We start from the raw sequence: 19,251 nt of genomic DNA, 5'->3' as shown, positions 1-19,251 counted from the left end.
ACCAGGAGCCCAGTGCAGTGCCTGCCTTCCTCTCAGAAGCTTCTGTGGGCCCACAGCTCAGGCTGAGCAGTCGCCCCTGGAAAGTGTCGCCTGCCAGGCGAGGCTGCCTGCCGTTTCCTCCCTCCCTCCCTCCCGCCGCTCCGTAGGGGACAGAGCCTGAGACTGTGGCGGCAGAACTTCCCAGTGTGTTTCAGAAGTGCCGGCAGCCGGTGCCTCCCTTCCTCCCAGTTTGTGGTTGTTTGTTTGAACTTGAGACTTCCTGAGCCTGGAAGGTGTTTTCAGCCTGTGTGGCTCCCTGACATTGTCTCTGTGTCCACACCGCCCCGCAAGGAAGGAAGTGTGCAGGACTCGCCAGCAGATGGGTGGTGCAGCCGTCCCCACTGCCCAGGTCCTCGTCAGCACTGCGGCTGCGACCTGGGCCACAGGGCATCGGAGACCTGAGGTCCCAGCCGGCACAGTTCAGGAGGCCCCGGGCCCTCTTGCTTTCTGAAGCCTCGGCCAAGTCCAAGGTGACCAGGGACGTCACATCCAGTGCTTCCTGAGGGGCCCTGGAGCCTGCCCTGAGTCATCCAACCTCTGTGGAAGCCAAGAGCTCAGTCACCCTGTGTGTGACCGTCCCGAACAGTTGGCACCGCGTGGGCTTCACAACAACTGTGTGGCAGACACAATGGCGGAGAAGGTAGCATTTTGGGGTTCCACACGTCGGTTCTGGAGCCTGACTCGGAGGCGGAGGCGCCGGAGAGCACCAGGGCGCCAGAAATCAGGTGAGTTCGGGGACAGAGTCATATGTCCCCAGGTGCCATCTTCTAGGGATGCTTCTGTCATCTGTGAGACCGTGAGCCTTCAGGGTGCCTGAAACCTGAGACAGGCATCAGACATCTTGGCTGGCCAGAAAGATGACAAACACAGACCAGCTGGGCAGCCCCGGGTGGGCACAGCTGGCAGAGTGACACCCTCCCGCCCTTTCTCTTCCTCCTCTTCCTCTCTGTGGTGAGAAGGTTGTTCACTGGTTGGCTGGTGCTGGCCACTCCCCCCACCCGTGCTGCCCAGGGAGCTGAATCTCAGCACCCAAAAGCCGGCACCATCATGTCCTTCCTCTCCGAAGCCAGGTGCGGGAGGGTCTCTGAAGGGGCCCCCAAGTGCTCCACTGCACAGTTAGGGCCTGCCCCTTGGATGGTGAGTAGCACAGTGGACTTGGAGTGTGGGGCCCACAGTGAGAGCTCCCCTCCATGGTAGCTGGACGTGGAACTGAGGAGAAGAGCTGAGTGTCCCCAGCCCTGAGCTGGCAGCAGTGCCCCCGGGTCGGTCTCCAGGGTCCCTAGGTCCTAGATCTTTTAGTTCCCTCGGCCTACCCAGACTCAGGCCCAGGACCCAGCAGGGTCAGGGAGACCTGCCGGAGCCATGAGAAGGCCCAGGTAGAGCTGGGCAGAGCCAGCAAATGTCCCGAGAATGCTTGCAGGTATTCTGATGTGGCTGGGCAGCGTCCTGTGCGTGGCTGGTGCCAGAGGTGGTCACTTGTGAAGATAGCCCCAGGGCACTGTGACCAGAAAGCCTGCGATGGGGAGAAGGCAGGGACAGCCAGCATCCCTGTCAGCTTCTGAGATATGGGGCAGTGGAAGCTGGCCCCGCAAGGCCGCTTCTCACAGCCTGAAAATACAGATGGGAAGGAGGGTGTCAGAAGGCACGCACAGAGGCACAACAGCTGGGGCAGTCATGTCCAGCAGGGATAGAGGGGCTGGCATGGGTGGGTGCCCTGGGAGGATCTCCCCGGGGATGGGACAAGGGGCGTGTGAGCTGTGCCGTGACAGCAGACAGGGGCCTGGGGCCCCGCAAGGCTGGATGGCGAGGCACGCGTGACCCTGCCAGGCAGGTGTGACCTGCCACACTGGTGTGCCGCTGGCCTGCCTTTGTGTGATATGGGTGCGCAGGCAGCCCGACGCAGAGGCTGAGCAAGCGGGTGGCCGCTCGGGTGCAGGTGCCAGGTCTCTGGACAGACGGCAGGTGCTGAGTCGTCTCCCCAGGTGAATGCAGGAGACAGCAACAGGACACAGGCACCACCCAGCTGTAGAGGAGGCATCCTGGGGCTCAGCAGTAATGTCTACATGAGAGAGTAGAAGTCACAGCTGAGCTGCAGTTGACATGGTCAGAGCTGTGACAAAGGACAGGAAGATAGAGACACTACGGGACAGGCCAGGGTATGTCACCATACAGGAGTCCCCATGCACAGGGGCCTGTGCTGGAGGTGCGGCTTGGGCTGCTGGAAGCTGGGGAGAGGACTCCGCATGTGATCCCACTGGCTGGCTCCACCACCAGGCCACAGAGCAGCAGAACTATAGAGCAGATGGAGTCCTGGGCCACAACCAAAGAAGCCTCCTATGGGGCTGGGACCCTGGGTTCTATCTCAGCAGCTCAACACCTAGGGGCTGTCACAGTGGATTCCACGTGCAGAGGTGCCTCATGGGCACAGGGCCTGGGTCCTAGCTCAGGAAAGGCTTCATTGTCCTCTGATGTCACCCTGGCAGTCCATGTGCAGCAGCTGTGCCTGGAGGTCGCTTGAACTGTGGTATCACAGAGCCTGACCTTGGGCAGGTGGCCGGCTTGGGCACGCTGGATCATCTGCCAGGACACAAGCCTATGGGCAGGGGTGTGGCCGCGGGGACAGACCAGGTGACCACAGGCTGTGCTTGAGAGCTCCAGACATCTACCACTGGAGTGACCAGATACACAGGACGATGGGCAGGTGGGTGTCCAGGCTGCCTTGTGGCCCTGCCAAGCCTGGCCTCCTCTCTGCTACACCTGGCACTCTCCCTCCACGCCCACCTGCTGCTGGCTGCACCCCTGTACACGAGCCCCCTGCGTGGGTCTGGCTCTGGCTGGTCTGGCTGCCTCCTTAGGTTGTGCTCGGAGAGCACGCGTTTGGGTTTGATCAGCTGCAAGACTTCCCTTGCAAGTAGAGGCTCGGAAGATGCTCGCGTGTGAGGTCATGTGTAGTGCGAAGTCACATGCCATGAAGAGCCACGCTTCCGGAGTGAGCTCTTGGAGAAACCAGCCTCTCTGATGGTCACGTAGAACTCAGTGGAGGACACGCTGGGGATTTTTAATTTCTCCTGGACAAATCAGTGCTCCTTAAATGGACACTTCTTGTGCCACTTAAGAATGCTGAAGACCTAGCACTATTTTCATGGGACTGTCCAGGCAGGCCCAGGTCACCCAGGGCCAGCAGTTCTGGGACTGAGCGTGTCCCCGATGGTGGCCAGCTCCCCGACCAGAGCCACAGCCTCAGGGTCAGCCTTCCACAGTGACCAGGGGAAGGGGCCACATACCCTGCTCAGACCAGGGTTGCTGTGTCCATGCAGGGCCAGGGAGAGCAGTGAGGGTTCCTGGGAAGCCCTCGGTTGTCCTGCAGGCAGCGAGATGGGTGCAGGTATGTGGGAAAGAGCAGCTCTGGCCCTGGCCGTGGGTTGTGAGTCCTGCCGTGGGCATCCTCCGGCAGAGCTGAGTCCACTTGTCCAGACACGTGAGGCGGAAGGAGGCCCACGCTCACCTCGCTCCTCTGTGGGCTTCTTAAGCATGACTCCCAGAGCCTACAGCTGCCGGGCAAGCCGGTTGGATTACCACAGGACACTGGCCGGGCCGTCTCATGGGGGCGCCTTTGAGTTTGTTTGAGAAGAGGGTTTGTGGTCTGAAGAAATCTGGTGATTGCTGTTAAATTTTAATCTCAGGCACCTGGGATGAAATTGGCTTCCGGATTCTTCCCCACCCATCTCCCCAGGGCCTCCTGGGAACCACCGGGCCCAGGCCGAGGACCCATATTGGGTGCTTGCAGGAGTCCTCGGGTCTCTGAGGGTCCTGGGCCTTGTGAGTTCCTGCATGGTCTCTGGATCTCTCCATGTGGTCTTTGTGGGGTCTGTCCGCTTGTGAAGAATCTGTGGAGTCTCTGGTGGGGCTCAGTGGGGGTCTGCGGGGCCCTTCTGGGGTTCCCATGGTGCCATCTCTGTGGCATGCCCGCGTGTTTCTGTCCCTAAAGAACACTGGGTGGCAGCACACACCCCACCACCCTGGTAGGGAGGCTGCAGCCACCAGGTTAGCACCAAGAATAGCAGGGACCTCTTGCCGTGCTGGTCTGGGTCAGGGATCTGTCCCTGCCCACATTGCTGGGCAGGGCAGTGCTCACCTGAGCCACTGTCCACTGAAGTCATGCCATGGATGGTGCATGCTGAGGTCCAGACTGGGCGTGTGCTCCCGCCCAGGTCTTCTGGGCGCTGAGTGGAGGTGTTTTCTGCAACCCAAGTTCTGATTCCTAAGGAAGTGCTGGAGAGGACAGAGGGTAGCAGGGTCACTGTGCAAGTCCCACCCCTTCCCTCGCAGCCGCAGCTTCTCTTCGGGGTGGACAGGAGCCTGGGTGGAGGAAGGCGCAGCTGTGGTGTGTGCCACAGGGACAGCCAGGGCCACAGCTGTCTACTGCCCTCTCCCACCCCAGTGGTGGAGGCCGGGCTCCGTCTCCTCTCGTCTGCCTCCCTGCCCTGGGCCCTGTGCCCTGGGAATGTTGCACTGAACGGTTCCTTCCTGGGGCGGCGGGTGTCCCAGCATCCTTCTGCCCGTGTGTAAACAAGCAGGGTGGAGAGAAATGGCAGTGTTTAGAGAGTGGTGCCCTTTAGCCTGGCCCAGCTAGTGGTGAAGTGAAAGTGGAAAGTAGCAGATCTCACAGAGACCTCAGAGGCCGAGCTGTGGCCGCCACTGGTGCCCAGGTGGGGCTGTGGTGAGGGAGCAGAGGCCATGGCAGGCAGAGGGCTGGCCCAAATCTCCGTGGCAGAGATGCAAAGCTACTACCTCTGCTCTGAGTGGTGCTCGTGGCTGTGCTCCGTAGCTGAGGGTGAGTCTGTCCCCTGCCACTCTCTGGGAGGGGCTCTGGTGCCATGGCAGCGGTGCTGGGCAGTGTGGCGTGAGGGGCTTGGGCTGCCCTCTGGTTGGTGGGGAGGTCATCTGGGCCTCCGGGAGCCCGCAGCGTGCAAGTGGGATGGGTCAGCGTGCCCACTCCCGTCACCCTTGCTTACCCAGGCAAACAACATCCCCGCCTGGCAGCATGGCTGCCCCTGCCCAACTGTGAGCCCATCATGACTGTCCTTCAGGTGCCAGGGGCAGATGATAGACACCCAGCAGAGAGGCTGTCAGCTACGTGGTATCGTTGTCTCTTGACAAAGGGACATGCCCGCAGGTGGCTAGTTGTGAAGATCAGTCTCCGGCATTTGTGTGGACTAGCACAAAGTAGACTTTTTGTAGCTCTATCAGGAGGATGGGGACCTTTCTGGCCCTGGGGGTTCCACCCAGCCCCAAGGTCAAAAGTGTAGCTGGGGTGCCCTCCCTTGAAGTGGGGTCCTTGGTGCCACTCTGAACTCACGTCTGTCTGTTAGGATCTGTGTTTGGGGTCTCAGAAGACTGGGGCCCTGTGTCGTGCTTCTGCATGGTGTTTGGTGCCGTGTCCCTGGGCCAGCAGTCTGAATCCTGCTCCAGAGCTGAGCTTTGCCATTGGTGAGCCTTGTTCTGGTCTCCCTGAGCCCAGTTTGTGCTGCTGGGAATAGCAGGTAGTGGCACTGGAGGAGGCCTGGGGTCAGCACCCCAGCCCTGCTTGTAGCTGGCTCCCAGGGTGGCTGTGTGGCTGTGTCCCTCCAGCTGCCTCTTCTGGTAGCATCGGAGGCAGCCCAGGAGGGCACAGCACGACCTGTGAGGACATCTTCCTCCAGCAGGGCTTGGGGTGAGCCCCGCCCAGCTCAGGAACCCGAGCGGGAAGGGCAGAGGCTGTGGGTTCCCATAGACAGGGGCCAGGCAGTGGACAGGGAGTGGGGAGGGGCCTGGCAGCAGGTGCGGAGGGTGGGGCTCCCAGGCATGTTGTGAAGCACAGTGATGGCCCTGTGGCCATTGATGGGCCTGCCCTTCACCTCGGTCTTCTGCTCATAGAATGATGACACCCTTTTCCTTTAGGGAAACTGAGGCTGAGTGCTAGCAGCTTCTGTGGGGCTCAGTTCTGGGCTGAGGAGCCAACACCTGGGCAAAGCAGTCTAACACTTGACAGAGACAACTGTGGATTCATGTGTCCACCGCCCACCCCAGAAGAGACCTACACTTTTCCTGGTGTTTAGGAACAGTCCAGGAAAGCAGTGGAGCACTCAGGACTCAGAGGCGCAGGAGCCCTGAGTGTCAGGGTCACTGGTGGCTGAGGCCCCTGGCTGGTGGCATACGGTTCCCTCAGGGTTGGCTGCAGTGGGGATGGAAGGCAGCAAGCCCCTGTCCCACATCAAGGTGGATGGGGTCCTGCAAGGCCAAGTCTAGAGTGGAAGGGCAGGTGGCGGGGTGGAGGGCACCCTAGGGTGGTCAGGGGCTTCGTAAACCTGGCCCAGGGTCCTTGCCTCTGCCCGGGAACCTGGGGTAGAAGGCGGCTGGTGCTTACTGCTCAATCAGTCCACTTCCGCTCCTGGCTTCCCTGGGCTGCTGTGCACGTGACGGCCACAGTCAGGCTGGCAGAAGTGCTGCCTCAGACGGGCAAAGGCTGGCGCCCTCCCCCCTAGCAAGGACACAGCAGGGGCTGAGTCAGTGTGGCCAGAAAGGGAACTGAAATTGTGCTTCTGTAGCCAGGCAGATTGGCCCTGCCCTTCAGACGAGTGAGGAGGGCCAGGGCCAGGGCTGGGCAGACCGGGTGTCTCCAGCCCGTGCTGGTGCCATGTTGTCACCTGCCCAGTGTCTGCCATGCACACCTGGGTGGCCAACAGGAGGTAAGGCCTCCCGCTTATTCACTGTTGCCTCTGTGCGCAAGGGTCTTGGTGGGACAGAGCCTGGCCCACACCGTGGCTGCAGGTGGTGCTCCGTAGCCGAGCCGACTCTGCAGAAGAAATGGACCAATGCCAGTCCAGGGAGGGGGAGGTGGTTCTCCCCTCCCAGCAGAACCGTGAGCTGTCTGGTCTGCAGGGAGAGTCGGGGCTGAGCCTCAGGGCTGTGCTGAGTGAAGAGCTCAAGTCCAGCGAAAGGCAGGGCGGGAACTTCCTCCTGGGATGTGGCCATGGCTCCCAGGTCGGGTGGCGCTGGGTGGCCTTCCCTGCTGCGTCCGTGGTGACCCTGAGTCAGGGAGGTGGCACAGTCACACCGACAGTTTTCTGTGTGGGCTGTGGCCTCTGCCAGGCCTGGGAAGCTTCACGTGTTTTTTGCCACCTTTGGCTTCTCTAGTGCTACATGGGCAGCAGGGCAGGTGGCTCTGTGCCTCTGTGGTGTCCCTGGCTGGCCACAGGGACATGCGACTCTGCAGCACAGAGGCACCATGAACGGGGGAGGGGGCTCCATCCGGTGTGGCCAAGTCCGGGCAGCACGGCCTCCTCTGCTGAGCTGCCTGCAGTGCGTGCATGTCTAGCAGCGGCGTCTTCGGCGCTCCAGTCCCCAGCGGAGGGACGTGCCTGCCCGCCAAGGTCCTCCTTCAGGCTCTGCATAGATCAGTGGCTCCTTCACGCGTGCCAGTCCTTGGCCCCTGCAGAACTGCGGGGCTGTGTCTGTGCTGCAGGTCACTGTCACGAGGACCCGCAGCATGTGCTTTAAATGGGTTTAAACCCTGTGAGATGTTTGCTTGGAGCCTGCAGCCTCAGGTAGATCTGGGGACCAGAGACTTTTCTGAGCCTGTTTTTTAAAGAAGTTTTAAAGAACAAACCTAATAAAATCAGCTTCATTCGTGCTGCACTAGAGAAACAGGAAATAACACGTCCCAGATGCCCGAGTCAGGAGGCGATAGCCGTGGCAGCCTGCAGTGCCCCCCAGTGCTCTCGCATAAGTTGCCTCTTCCCTGGCACGAGCCCGTCCACACCCACAGCCACTTGAAGAGGCATTCAGAGCACTCCCCGTGCAGAAGGACAGGTGTCTCCGCGCTCCACAAGCACGGAGAATGAACGAAGGGCTCCTCACCCGTGCAGTTCTTTCCTCTCATGGAGAAGCACGTTCTGAGTGTCTGTTGTGGGCCAGGCCCAGGTAGGCGCTATAGACTTGCCCACATTTCTCGAATGGTTGCCACACCTGGACTTCATCAGCTTGGAGCAGTGGCCAGCGGGAATGTGGCCCTGCTCAGCGCAGGCTCCTCACCACCCGTTTCCTCCCACCGGGCCTACAGTGTAAACAGGCTGTGTTCCCGGATGCTGCTGTGGCTCTGGCTGGCACCTGGCCGTGTCCTGCACCTGGAAGGTGCTAGTGTGAACCCGAGGGCCAGTGCTCACCTTTCAGGACATGGAATGGCTGGGATGTGAGTCTGGGGGCCCACATGCCCCATTTCCTGTTCGGGTGCACACCTTGGAGACACTAGGTACGTTTCCCCCTATGGGAACAAAACAGACTCCAAGAGTGTGAGCTCCCTGGAGTGGTGGAGAGCATGTGAGACAGTGCAAGCCCTTCCCACCCCTCAGGAGCTGGTGGGTGGCTGCTGGGTGTCTCCCTGGATAGCTGAGCATGCACATGACATTTGCCCCCAGACTCTCGGCGTTTGCTGTTTTTCACACTGTGCTCAGCTTCCCTCTGCAGCCCAGAGGACAGTATGTGCCTTCGGTTCTGGCCCCAGCAATCCCCCTGCATGGGATCCGGCTGGGCCGGCCATACCCAGCAGTGCAGTGGGCCCTGGGGCATGGCTCTTGTTCTGAGTTTCTGTTCATGCTGTCTGGGGACCTCGTATCTAAATTAGAACAATACTGCCTTCCCAGATGGACGGTGGCCTGGGTATCTAAGTTGCACGTACACTGAGCCCAGGCCTGGACCCAGTCGGGTGTGATTTGACTGAGAGGATGGCCCTGTGGGGGCTGAGCTGTTGTGGGCAGAGCTGTCCTGCTGTCACTCCTGGTGGCCGCTGAGGGCCTAGAGTCACTGTCCTTTGGGCGGATGTCAAAGTCAGTGCAATGCTGGGGAGTGGAGTGTTGGGAGTGCTGGCCGGGCCCATGGGAGCCTGACATGCGACACACTTAAGGAAATCAATAAGGAGTGTCCTGGGGGGCACTTGGTGCCTGGTTGCCCCCCAGCAGTTCACAGCCACCTCCTGTTCCTGGGTTTCTGGGCTCCTGTGTGTTTGTCTAACATCTGACACCCAGAAATGTTCACTTCGGCTCTGGTCGTGTCTCATGTTATTGTTTTTGCCGCACCGTGGGCTGAGCCCAGGACTCCACCCCTGAGCTGTGTCCCCATCCCCAGATCCGCTTGGAAGAGCACCAACTTCTCACTGTTGACTTGGCCCAGGCAGAAGCAATGCTCCCTTTTGCCATCTGTGCACCTGGTTGGCCGGCCACATCGCCGGTCCTCAGGGCAGATCAGTTGTCACCAAATGCATAGGGAGTACCTGGCCCTGTCCAGGAGCCCGCCTGGGGGTAGGGGAGTACTCTCGGGTGCTGAAGAAGCCCAGGGCCTCCCGTGGGGCAAAGCTTCAGCTGATGTTGCAGCTCATGCTGCAGTTGAGGGAGGCAGACGGGGCATGAGGAGGGTGGAAGGGGATCAGCCTGGGGTAGGCGAGGTGGTGACACAACACCTGACACGCACAGTTCCAAGGAGAAAAGGTTTATTTTGGCTCATGTTTGTCTTTGGTGGGCCTCTCCAAGGCAGGAGGGCAGGGCAGAGGAGCCTAGGGAGGAGAGCTGCTCTGGGCATGGCAGACAGGAAGCAGGGAGAAGGGAGGAGCAGGGGGTTTCTGGCCCAAACCCCAGGAACCACTTCTCCTCCCACCAGGACCTGCAGTAGCAATTCAGCTCCGAGTCCAGGGTCCAGTCACCTCCCAAACATGTGAAGTTTGGGCACCATTTTAGATCCAAACCCTACGGGACCTAGGCCTACTGAGTGAGGCACACTGTCAGCGTGGACACAGGCTGGAGTAATGGGCTCTGGGCACCCTGCCTGGCAGGCAGGATGGCAGAAAGTGGGGTGGGCTATGAGGCCCCTTCCAATTTTAGTCCAGAGAGCTGACTTTCACCTGCAGGGCTGACTGCAGTGTCTTTGATCAGAGACAGACCTGTGGCTTCTCTCCAGCAGGGAGATCTGGAAGCAACAGCAGAGGCCGTGGGCAGCTGCTGCTCAGAGCCTTCTGGATGGCTGGTCACCTGGGCACACCCAGCACCTGTCACCACATCTGAGAACACCTTGTTGTCTGGTGCATCGCTGGGTGGACAGCTGGGGGGCAGCAGGTGTCCTTGACCAACCAGCCCAGACCAAAGAGCAGAAGGAACCAGGGCCTAGGTCAGGGCGGGCCTCGGGCCAGGGCAGAGTGGCTTTTGATGGTGGTGCAAGGAAGAAGAAGAAAAGGTGGGTCACTGAGGGCTGGGGGGAGGGAACAGGAGCTTGGAAGGGTGGGTGAAAGAGGAACCTGACCCCCTGTGCTGACCAGTGCCACACAGCCGGGGACACTGGAGAGACAGGCCCAGGTGGGGTGTGCTGCGTCCCAGTTCTGTCCTCCCTGCTCCAGAGTCAGGGAGCAGCTCAGTCCCTGCCCCCACTGCCGCTCCCCAGGCTCTTGTGTCCCTGGGGATCTTTGGTGGGTGTGGAGACAGTGACCTTGAGCAGCAGTGGGCAGCTGTGACGGGCCACCCTTTGTCCTCATGCTCTGGGCAATGGCCTCCCTGTGACCAGGGTTGTCCCTGCCCCCTGCTCCATCACCCACTGCATAGGCTGTGCCCGCCCTGTGCGGTGCCAGGCCCATCTTAGCCCAAGCCTTCCCTCCTCTCCAGGGGCAAGGTCAGATGCCCAAAGTCACACCTCCCATCCCGCGTGTCCCCAGACTTGCTGGCTCCCAGGGTGCCCTGAGCCCCTCACATTTGTGGGGCACCAAGGCCGACAGTGTTTGAAACAGGATGCAGTAACTTCAGAGCTCTGAGAGTAGGAGTGGAGTTTCTAAGAGTGCCGTGACCCAGTGCCAGGACGATGCTCCTCTGGGGGCACCGGGCCCTGCCTCTCCGGGTGTGGCAGAGTTGGGATGCATCCTGCACTTGGCTTAGCACCTGGGTTCACCCTGTATTCCACATAAGCTGTGTTTTTGGGATCAACTCGCAAGGGAATGACACCCTCCCCACCCCCGGCCTCCACAAGGTTGGGGGACCTGGCAGGGCAGACCCAGGGCCCCAGCAGCCACGCCCTCGTGCCGCCCACGGTGCCCAAGCATGGCTGTGCCGTGCTTCTGTCTGGCACAGCCCAGCTGCCACCTGGCATCCTGAGCCACTTTCACCTCCCGCCACCCCCACGAAACTGCACAGAGCACAGACACACCTAGCACCCAGCTCACTGAGCTCCCTCTTCCTGCCAGGTGCTGTCTGTGGCTAGGGACGCAGCCTCTGGGTCCTGGAGCCCAGCTTGGCCACGTCTCTGGTGGCTCACAGCAGGTGTGCGGCGCCTGACCCTCAGGGCAAGTGTGGTCTTGAGCTCCAAAGGACTTCAGGGTCTTCTCGTGTCATGCACTTGTCAGCTGGGGGGGACCTGGGCAGAGCAGCGTCCAGGTCTTCGTTTGCCCTGGACCAAGACTCACCATCAGGCGCCTCAGGTGGGTCCTGAGATGCAAGGGCGGGTGTGGGGAGACTGAGTCCCCTGTGCCCACTGCTGTCCTTGATCCTGGCAGCAGGGACTGCAGCTTGAGCGTCCAGGTTATGTGGCGTACACAGGTGGCTGTCAGCCTTCCAAGACACTTACCTGACACCCTGAGGGGCTCCATGCTGGCTGCCGCCTATGTGGCCCAGCCTTGGTGTCCCATCTGGGCGGATGGATGGGGCCATGCCCTCCCGTCCCTGCTTCTGCCGCACTCTGTTTGAGTTGGCCCCACCTGTGTTTGCTCTTGTACTGTGTCTGCCCCACACTGGGGCCACACCTGATGGAGCAGCCATGTAAAATGCACTGTTCATCAGGAGGAGACAGCGGGGCCCATCTGGGTCATTTGTGCCAGGCCATTTATCCCACCTCACGCTCCTGGCTTGTACAGGACCAGAGCTTTCACTCCTGAAGCCCCGGGGGAGGGAAACCAGCCACCACCCAAGGCTGCTGGACACTGGGTGGCGGCCCCAGTGCAGGGGCCACTGTCTGCGCCTGAGTTCAGTGCAGTGTATAGAAACTTAAATTCGGCACGCACTATGCTGGAAAGCACAAGTAGACCAGGAGCCGTTGAAAACAGATGAAAAGAGTGGCTCTGCCCTTGCCATTGTAACCCTGTCCCCAAGGGGCTGCGGGAGGCTGAGGCCACATCTGCCTGGGGTCTGTCTCTCAAGCGTCATGAATGAAGCAGGGCAGGGCCAGCTGTGCCTGCAGCGTGAGACCAGGGCATGCGCTCTGTGTCCCTGCAGGCCGTGGGTGTGGTCAGGCGGAGAAACTCCCCGAGGTTATGCTGTGGTCACACCATGGGACTGAGGGGGACTGAGGTCAGTGGCCTCGAATCTGCCTCTTGGTGGGACATGGGGAGAGGTTACCCTCCTCAGCACGTGTGCTTGGGTAATGAGTGGGAAGGTCCGGCATGGTCTGCAGATCCAAGGTCCTTGTGAACAAAGGTCCCGGTGTGGAGACACATCGTGTCAGAAGGGACAAGTGGGACTGTCTTCCTTCTGTCCTGGCCACCCGCCCCCTGCAACTTCACTTCTTCTTGTCAAGGAGGAGCCCAGCCCCCCCACTGTACCCGTGCTTCAGCTGAGGGCCTCTGTGAGTGACCCTCATTCTTGGAAGCTGTCTCTACATCCCTTTGTGTACCTCTGCACGGTGCGTGCTGAGGCCACTTGAGACCCTTGCTGTGTTGCCAAGCCCAGACCACAGCAGAGTGGACGTGGACCTCAGTGGACTTGGGAGGTGGACCTTGGTGGTCTGGTAGGAGTGGATGTCACACTTCAAGCTCCTGTCAGCATGTGTGTCCGGCAGGATGTTCTGTAGCTGAGCATTGTCTGCGGGTGGGTGGAGATCAGGGACTTGGAAACTGAACACAAGAAGTCAAACTGTTCTCGGCAGTGCCAGAAACTCCACCTCACCCTGCGCCTGTGTCCCAGGTGGTTGCCCTGTCCCCAAGGCCAATGATGCAAGGTTCATGGGTATGGCTACATCCCAGTGCATGCAGATGGAAATGGGGGCCTTCTGCCAGGGATACCCCTCCCCTGACCAGGTTGGGGAGGGTGCAGTGGACCCCAGGCCAGAGGCTACCCATGTCCTGTGCAGTGAAGAGGCCCCATGGTATGGCCACTGGAGCTCAGAGTCTGAGACTCTCACTCCAGTGGCTAAAGATGGAACCAGAGATCCAGAACACTGTAGCCCACAGAGGTCTTTTGGGTCAGGACTGGGAACATTGTCCGCCAGCCCTGAGCCCACGCTTCAGGTGCACAGCGGCTAGTAGGAGATGGGTTGTTGCTTGGATAGTGCCCTCGGCCTGAGTCCACATGAGGAGTGGAGGTGACCTCCTCTTCTAGTGGGGAGGCTGCCAGCGTGACGTGCAGCGGAGTGGGTGGTAGTGGCTGGCACTGAGCTAGCCTCTGGATATGCTGAACGGCACAGGCCAGGGTCTGAGCGAGTGTGGGACTCAGCCAGTGCCGCAGTGCAGCCAGAGGCCACGGACGGTGACTGCTGTGCAGGGAGCCAGGGCCCAGGAGGCTCCACGAGTGTTCTTACTGGCCTCACAGTCTCCTTGCTCCAAGATGGGGAAATTTAGGTTGTGGGTGGTGAACAAGAAGCCCAAGGCTCTGCAAGCTGCCGTTGCTCTTCCTGCCCTTCCCTTGGTCCCAGAGGCCATCCCTGTGGGGCTCAGAGGAGAGCTTGGGCAGGGCACAGGGCGCCACTCCCCAGTGGGCAGCTGGGGTCCCATGCTGGCCAGCTGTGGGGCGGATCCTCGCGGGCAGGAACGCAGTGCCGATGAGGGTGGAATGAGGCTCCAGGTAGCCACGCTTCCGGGGGTCAGGGGTGCCACAGTGCAGTCCTTCCTCCCTCCAGAGGTCAGAAACAGTGTTCTTCCTGACACCCTGCTTGGGTGGCTGTGGCCCTGCCGGCTCTGGAGCTCTGTCCCAGTCCCCGCCACTGGGGTACCTTGGAGCAGCCTTGGCCACCCCGGTCAGACCGGAACTGCAGCCCACACCACCTGGACCTCCCGGTCCTGCTGGCTGCAGAAGCTCATGCTGGTGGGAGGTTACAGTGTGCACTCGAGGACCTGGCCTCCCTACTTCCCTGCTGCTCCCTCCGGGGCTTCTGCAGTGGAGAATCATGAATGCCAAAAACCAGAGGAGCTCAGCTGGACAGACAGCAGAAAAGCAGCGGCCCTGCATGGGTGTGTTCTAGCTTTCAGGCTCTTGCGTGCTACCAGGGCAGAGGCCCAGGCTCTCCTGGAGGTCACCTTGCCCTCCAGTGTTTGTCCTTGCAGGTGACCTGACTGAGCCCCTGTGGCTCAGGTCCCTGGACCTGGCAGGCCTGGGTCCCTGTGGTGGATGGGACCTGCAGGATGGACTGGATATGGCTGAGCGGGGCCCCTGCAAGGGGGGTCCAGACAGGCAGCACCAGTATCCTGAATTGCAGCCAGCAGTCTCAGCTGCCACCAGGGTTTCAAGGGTTAAACCATCTGCACAGGATAAGTGAGCTGAGCTCAGCGGAGCTCCCTAATCAGGGACATCAAATCCACGCTGACGCTGACGGCAGGGCCAGCCGGGGTGGAGCAGCCAGGGGCCCAGGAGTCAGACCTGAGCAGTAGCTGGGAGGCGCTCTGTTCCTCAGCAGCCAAGATGGAGCTGTGCAGCCTTCCTTTGTGCCTCCTAAGTGGATGCTCCAAGAAGCGAGTCACCACTCCTGACCGGTGACGGGGCCAGGGCCAGGGCCAGTATGACCCTCAGCCGGGTCTCCCTGCTGTCCCAGGACATCTCGACTCTGTGGCCGCTACTGAAAGCACAGGCAGGTATGTGTCTGGCTGCCCACTCCTTGGACATGAATGGGCATGGCGAGGCACAGGGCAGCTGCCCCAGGACCGTCCAGGTGGGCACAGGCGGGCCCACTGTTGACAGAGGGGCCGTAGCTGTGCAGCGGGAGGTGGGGCGGGGCCCAGTGCTGGGCTCTGAGGTTGGTTGGGGATTGGGGTGCTGAGGTGGGGGACCGAGGGACAGAGCGGGCCTCGGGGAGGGTGTGGGCCGTGGTCACAGTGTGGCTCCAGCGAGCACAGTGCTGTCTTCTTCTGCAGAGGTGCAGGGCTGCTCCTGGGGTTCGGCAGCAAACCCTCCTTGGTGCCTTTGTTCGGGTAGTCGTAGACTCAGTGGGCGGTGACGGACATCAGAGCCAGGGTGGTGGTGCCGCTCCTTCTGTGGGGACAGCCCCAGCTCTGGTCACCAGGGCAGGGCTGGGAACCTGACCTGCTTCCAGCCGCTGATCTCATTTCAGTGCTTGTTCCACATAGGGGTGGGGGTGACAGTGGCTGGGAGCTGAGGGACCTGGCCCTGCAGAAGGGAGCATGCAGGGAGCACAGTCGCCTGGGCAGAAAGGGTGCGGGCTGCAGGCTGGGCCTCAGCCGGTTTTGGGAAGAGGCGGGCCCAGACTTCACCACCCCCCAAACAAGCTTAGTGAATCTGTTGAATGAAACCCTACCTTCCACCAGCGACAAATGGCTGCCTGATGTTTCCAGCTTAACAGGAAACAGTGGGGATGGACCAGGGACTGCGGTGTGCGGTAGGTTGAGTGTAGTTGCTCACCGCAGACTCACATGGCTGAGAAGTATTTGATTGCATGTCTGCTGTCGGGGTTCAGGTGGCAAGGCCAGGACACCCTGGATTGAACCCAGGGCCTTCGTATTGAGCTATGGCTCCTGCCCTTTTGAGACAACCTCACTCAAAAGTAAGTCATTCAGTTACCAAGGCTGGGCTCAAACATACAGTCCTCCTACCTCAGCCTCCCATTGTGCTGAGGTCACATCCCTGCTTGTTTATTTTCTTTTTCTTTTAAATTTGTGTGTGTGTGTGTGTGTGTGTGTGTGTGTGTGTGTGGCCAGCTCAGCCCACCAGGGGGCGAGGCTGGCTGGCATGTGGTGCTGGGGGATTGAACCGCCGTCCCTGCACTTTGCTAAGCTTGTTCTAAGTAGGTGCTTTAGACCACTGAGCCATCTCACCAGCCCCCCTGCTTGTTTATTTTCAAGACAAATGAGCTCATGGATGAGTGTCCCAAGGGAGTGTGATGTTGTGAGGGCCAGGGAACCCCTGAGGGTTAAGTCCATGGAAAGGCTGCGAGGGGGGAAAGCCACGGCCCTGGTGGATGGGCAGGACCACCTGCACACGTGCGGAGGTGTGGGCAGCAGGTGGTATGCCGTGGCATCTGTTCCTTATGCAACACACGGTTGGGGTGGGCAGCAAAGCCACAGAGGAGGGCCCTGGGGTGCAGAGCCCATGGCTGGCCACAGCACATGGGTCACCAGGCCACCCTCATCAGGACCCACGGGCTCCTGCCCAAGGCTCCAGCAGCCCTGTGCCACCGCCAAGTGGCGAGCAAGAAGGGTTGGCGCCCGCTGGGTTTGCTCAGGCTGACCTCCTGGAGCTCCCGCTGGGCGCGTTCTCACATTGACAAACCATCGTTTTAGAAAGGAGCTCAAAACAAAAAAGCCATCGAGAGAGCACTTTCATTTTTAATTAGCTTTGGGCTCATGGGGTGTATGTGTGTAACATGCACATGCATACGATATGTATGTGTGTGCACCTGGTATATGAGATCCACATGTGTGTGATGTGAATGTGATGTGTGTATGCACAGGGTGTACATATGACATGCATGTGATAAGGGTGTGATGTGCGAATGTGTAGATGGGGGATGGCTGTTAGTGTGCACGTGGCAGGTGCTGTGCCTGTGTTGTGTGTGCATGTGATGTGCATGTGGCATGTGTGTCTGCATGTGACTAGTATGTGCACAGGACATGAGTGACTCGTGTGTGTGATGTGAGAGCCATCTTATGCATGCTGGGTCAATCGGCAGCCCGGCTGTCCTTGGAACATCCAAACTGCAGGGGTCTGGGGCTTTGCGAGCCCTTGGAGACAGGACTGGGCCATCTCAGGGCATGCTGAGTGCCCAGCCCGTGGGCACCTGCCAGCCGTGGCTTCCAAAAGGCTGTATTGTGACCTACTGTGTTGTGGCATCTGCCAGCCACAGCCCTGTGTCAGGGAGCCCACGACACGCCGTGAAGAGTGGTGCCAGGCTCCTGCCAGCGCAGCCTCCTTCCTGGCCTCCTCCAGTGGTGACAGGGCAGGGTGTCAAGCTCCCGAGGTTCTTCTGAAACCTGTCTGCCTTCCACCTGACCATGGGCTCTTCTCCCAGGTCAGCTCGAGCCTCAGCAGCCCTCAGCTGCCGCGGTGGCCCAGCGCCCTCGTGTCTGGGGCTGCTGAGTGCGGGTGAGATCCAGATGGGGTGTGGGCTGGCTCCACTGGGTATCTGCTCCTGCCTCTGGGCTCTGCCCACTCTCCTCGTGCATCCTGGGCTAGAACTGAGGCCCTCAGCAGGGTGCTGCTCTGCAGGTCAAATGCAAACATGGGGGGACTGTCCTAATTGGGCACCAGAGGAGAAGGTATGAGGGAAGAGCAACGGTCTGGGACATAGTCCCCCGGGGCCCTGAACAAAACACCTTTGTGCTGAGGTTTGGACGACTGTTGGCAATACCAGGACTATCCTCCAGTGACCCAGGACCTCGAGTCTCGGGGCTGAATTCACTGAATTCGCAGGTCCCTCACTGTCTGGGACCCCAGAGACAGGAGTTGGGAACCTGGCCTTCCTGGGGTCCTTGAAGGCCGCAGGCTGCGAGCTCTGTCACCGGCCTCCCTCGGGCCCCTGCGCTATGGGGCATGCTGTAGAGACGGCACCCTCTGACTGCTATGTGGCGCATAGGACATGTCCACTCCAGGGCCAGGAGCAGCAGAGGCCCTGAACAGGGGCTGTTCAGGACAGTATCACAGGAGTGTGTGCTGATCCTCACATGGCCCCACACAGGGCCAGGCAGAGGCCAGCACAGATGCGCGGGGGACCCTTCACCCTGCAGCTGGCCCACTCAGTACCTGTCCCTTTGGGCACCTGCCCACCTGCACACTTGCCCCTCTGCCAACCATTGTAGCTGCACACCTGCAGCCTTCCCACCTGCACATCTGTGTAACTTCACACCTGTAGCCTGCACACCTGCAGCCTACCCTTCTGCACACCTGCTTGCCCACCTGCCCCCTGCCAACCTTGGTACCCATACACTGCAACTTGCACACCCACACATCCCCATACCTGTGCACCTGCAGTCTGTCCATCTGCCACCTGCACACCTGTCCCTGCCTACCCTTGTACCCACATACCTGCAGCCTTCACCTTTGCACGTCCGTGTACCCACACACCTGCAGCCTGCACACCTGTACATCTGTACCCACACACGTGCACACCTGCACATCTGTGTACCTGCACACCTGCAGCCTGCCCCCCACCCCCTGCCTACCCTTGTACCTGAACAGCCTGCCCACCCACACATCTGTGTACTCACACATCTACAGCCTGCACACCAGCCCCCTCTGTGCCCTGTCCACCTGTACGCCTGCTCATTCTTCCAGCCATAGCCTCTTGCAGGGTGAAGCAGACCCCACAGACTGCCAGAGCCCATCTGGGTCTCATGCTGAAGACCGATGTGGCAGGGCCTTGCACACTCAGCCCCAACTGCCCCCAGGTTTGCACCCAAGCCTCACAGTGGGGAGCCAGCTGTGGTGCTTCCTTGGCAGCCACTACGATGTCCTTGGGGCCCAATGGGGGTGGGGCACACAGCCCTACGGTTCCTGGGCTTCTCTGCTCTTGGCCTCCTGTTCATCTCTCCTCCAGCCCTGTGTCACACCCCGGCCTCCACAGAGGCCCTCCCTCTCGCTGCCCTGTGTCCCTGTGTTCCAGCTGTGCCCTGGACATAGTGACCAAGATGTCTGTGACCCTTCCGGTCTGGGTGCTGCCACAAGCAGCAGGAGCCTGGGGCCCAGGTAGCTGGTGTGGACAGCAGCCAGGCTATCCCCACTGCCCACTGCCCTTGTCTGGGTGCAGCCTCCCGAGAGCCTTCAGCATGTCACTCGCAGCTCAGTGCGCTGCGAGCCGGTGTGGGGCCTGAAGTTATGTGTGCAGCCTGGCACAAGAGTCACCTCGGTGATTTTGGGCTCGAGGTGGGGAGAGCTGAGCTGCTGGGAGCAGCGTCCCGTGACAACTACGCCAGTCTTCATCACTGAAGCTCGACTCTGGGTTTTGCTTCTCCCTCCCTCCCTCCCTCCTTCCCCCCCTCCCCTCCTTCTC

At 60.5% G+C, this 19,251-nt stretch overlaps 1 protein-coding gene across 17 annotated transcripts in view; it reads left to right on the top strand.

Moving 5' to 3' along the window:
- The window catches only part of Mcf2l (MCF.2 cell line derived transforming sequence like), a 94,483-nt gene that overhangs the window by 26,003 nt on the left and 49,229 nt on the right, over nt 1-19,251 (top strand). For 7 of the 17 annotated variants that reach the window (XM_023715147.1, XM_023715143.1, XM_023715142.1 and 4 more), the window contains exon 1: nt 327-764. The exons of 4 other annotated variants lie outside the window; for them this stretch is intronic. In XM_023715147.1, the coding sequence (XP_023570915.1) occupies nt 668-764 (97 nt within the window). In that variant the 5' untranslated portion in view covers nt 327-667. Of the gene's footprint in view, nt 1-326; nt 765-4,666; nt 4,874-6,666; nt 6,768-8,140; nt 8,330-14,776; nt 14,885-19,251 lie in introns of those variants that run through there. 6 more of the 17 variants (XM_023715140.1, XM_023715151.1, XM_023715148.1 and 3 more) reach the window with 4 other exon arrangements.

The sequence above is a fragment of the Octodon degus genome, unplaced genomic scaffold (genome assembly GCF_000260255.1).
Source record: "Octodon degus isolate 3935 unplaced genomic scaffold, OctDeg1.0 scaffold00039, whole genome shotgun sequence".
Lineage (NCBI taxonomy): Eukaryota > Metazoa > Chordata > Mammalia > Rodentia > Octodontidae > Octodon > Octodon degus.
Note: the sequence above shows the minus strand (reverse complement) of the source record. Positions and strands in the feature narration are given on the sequence as shown.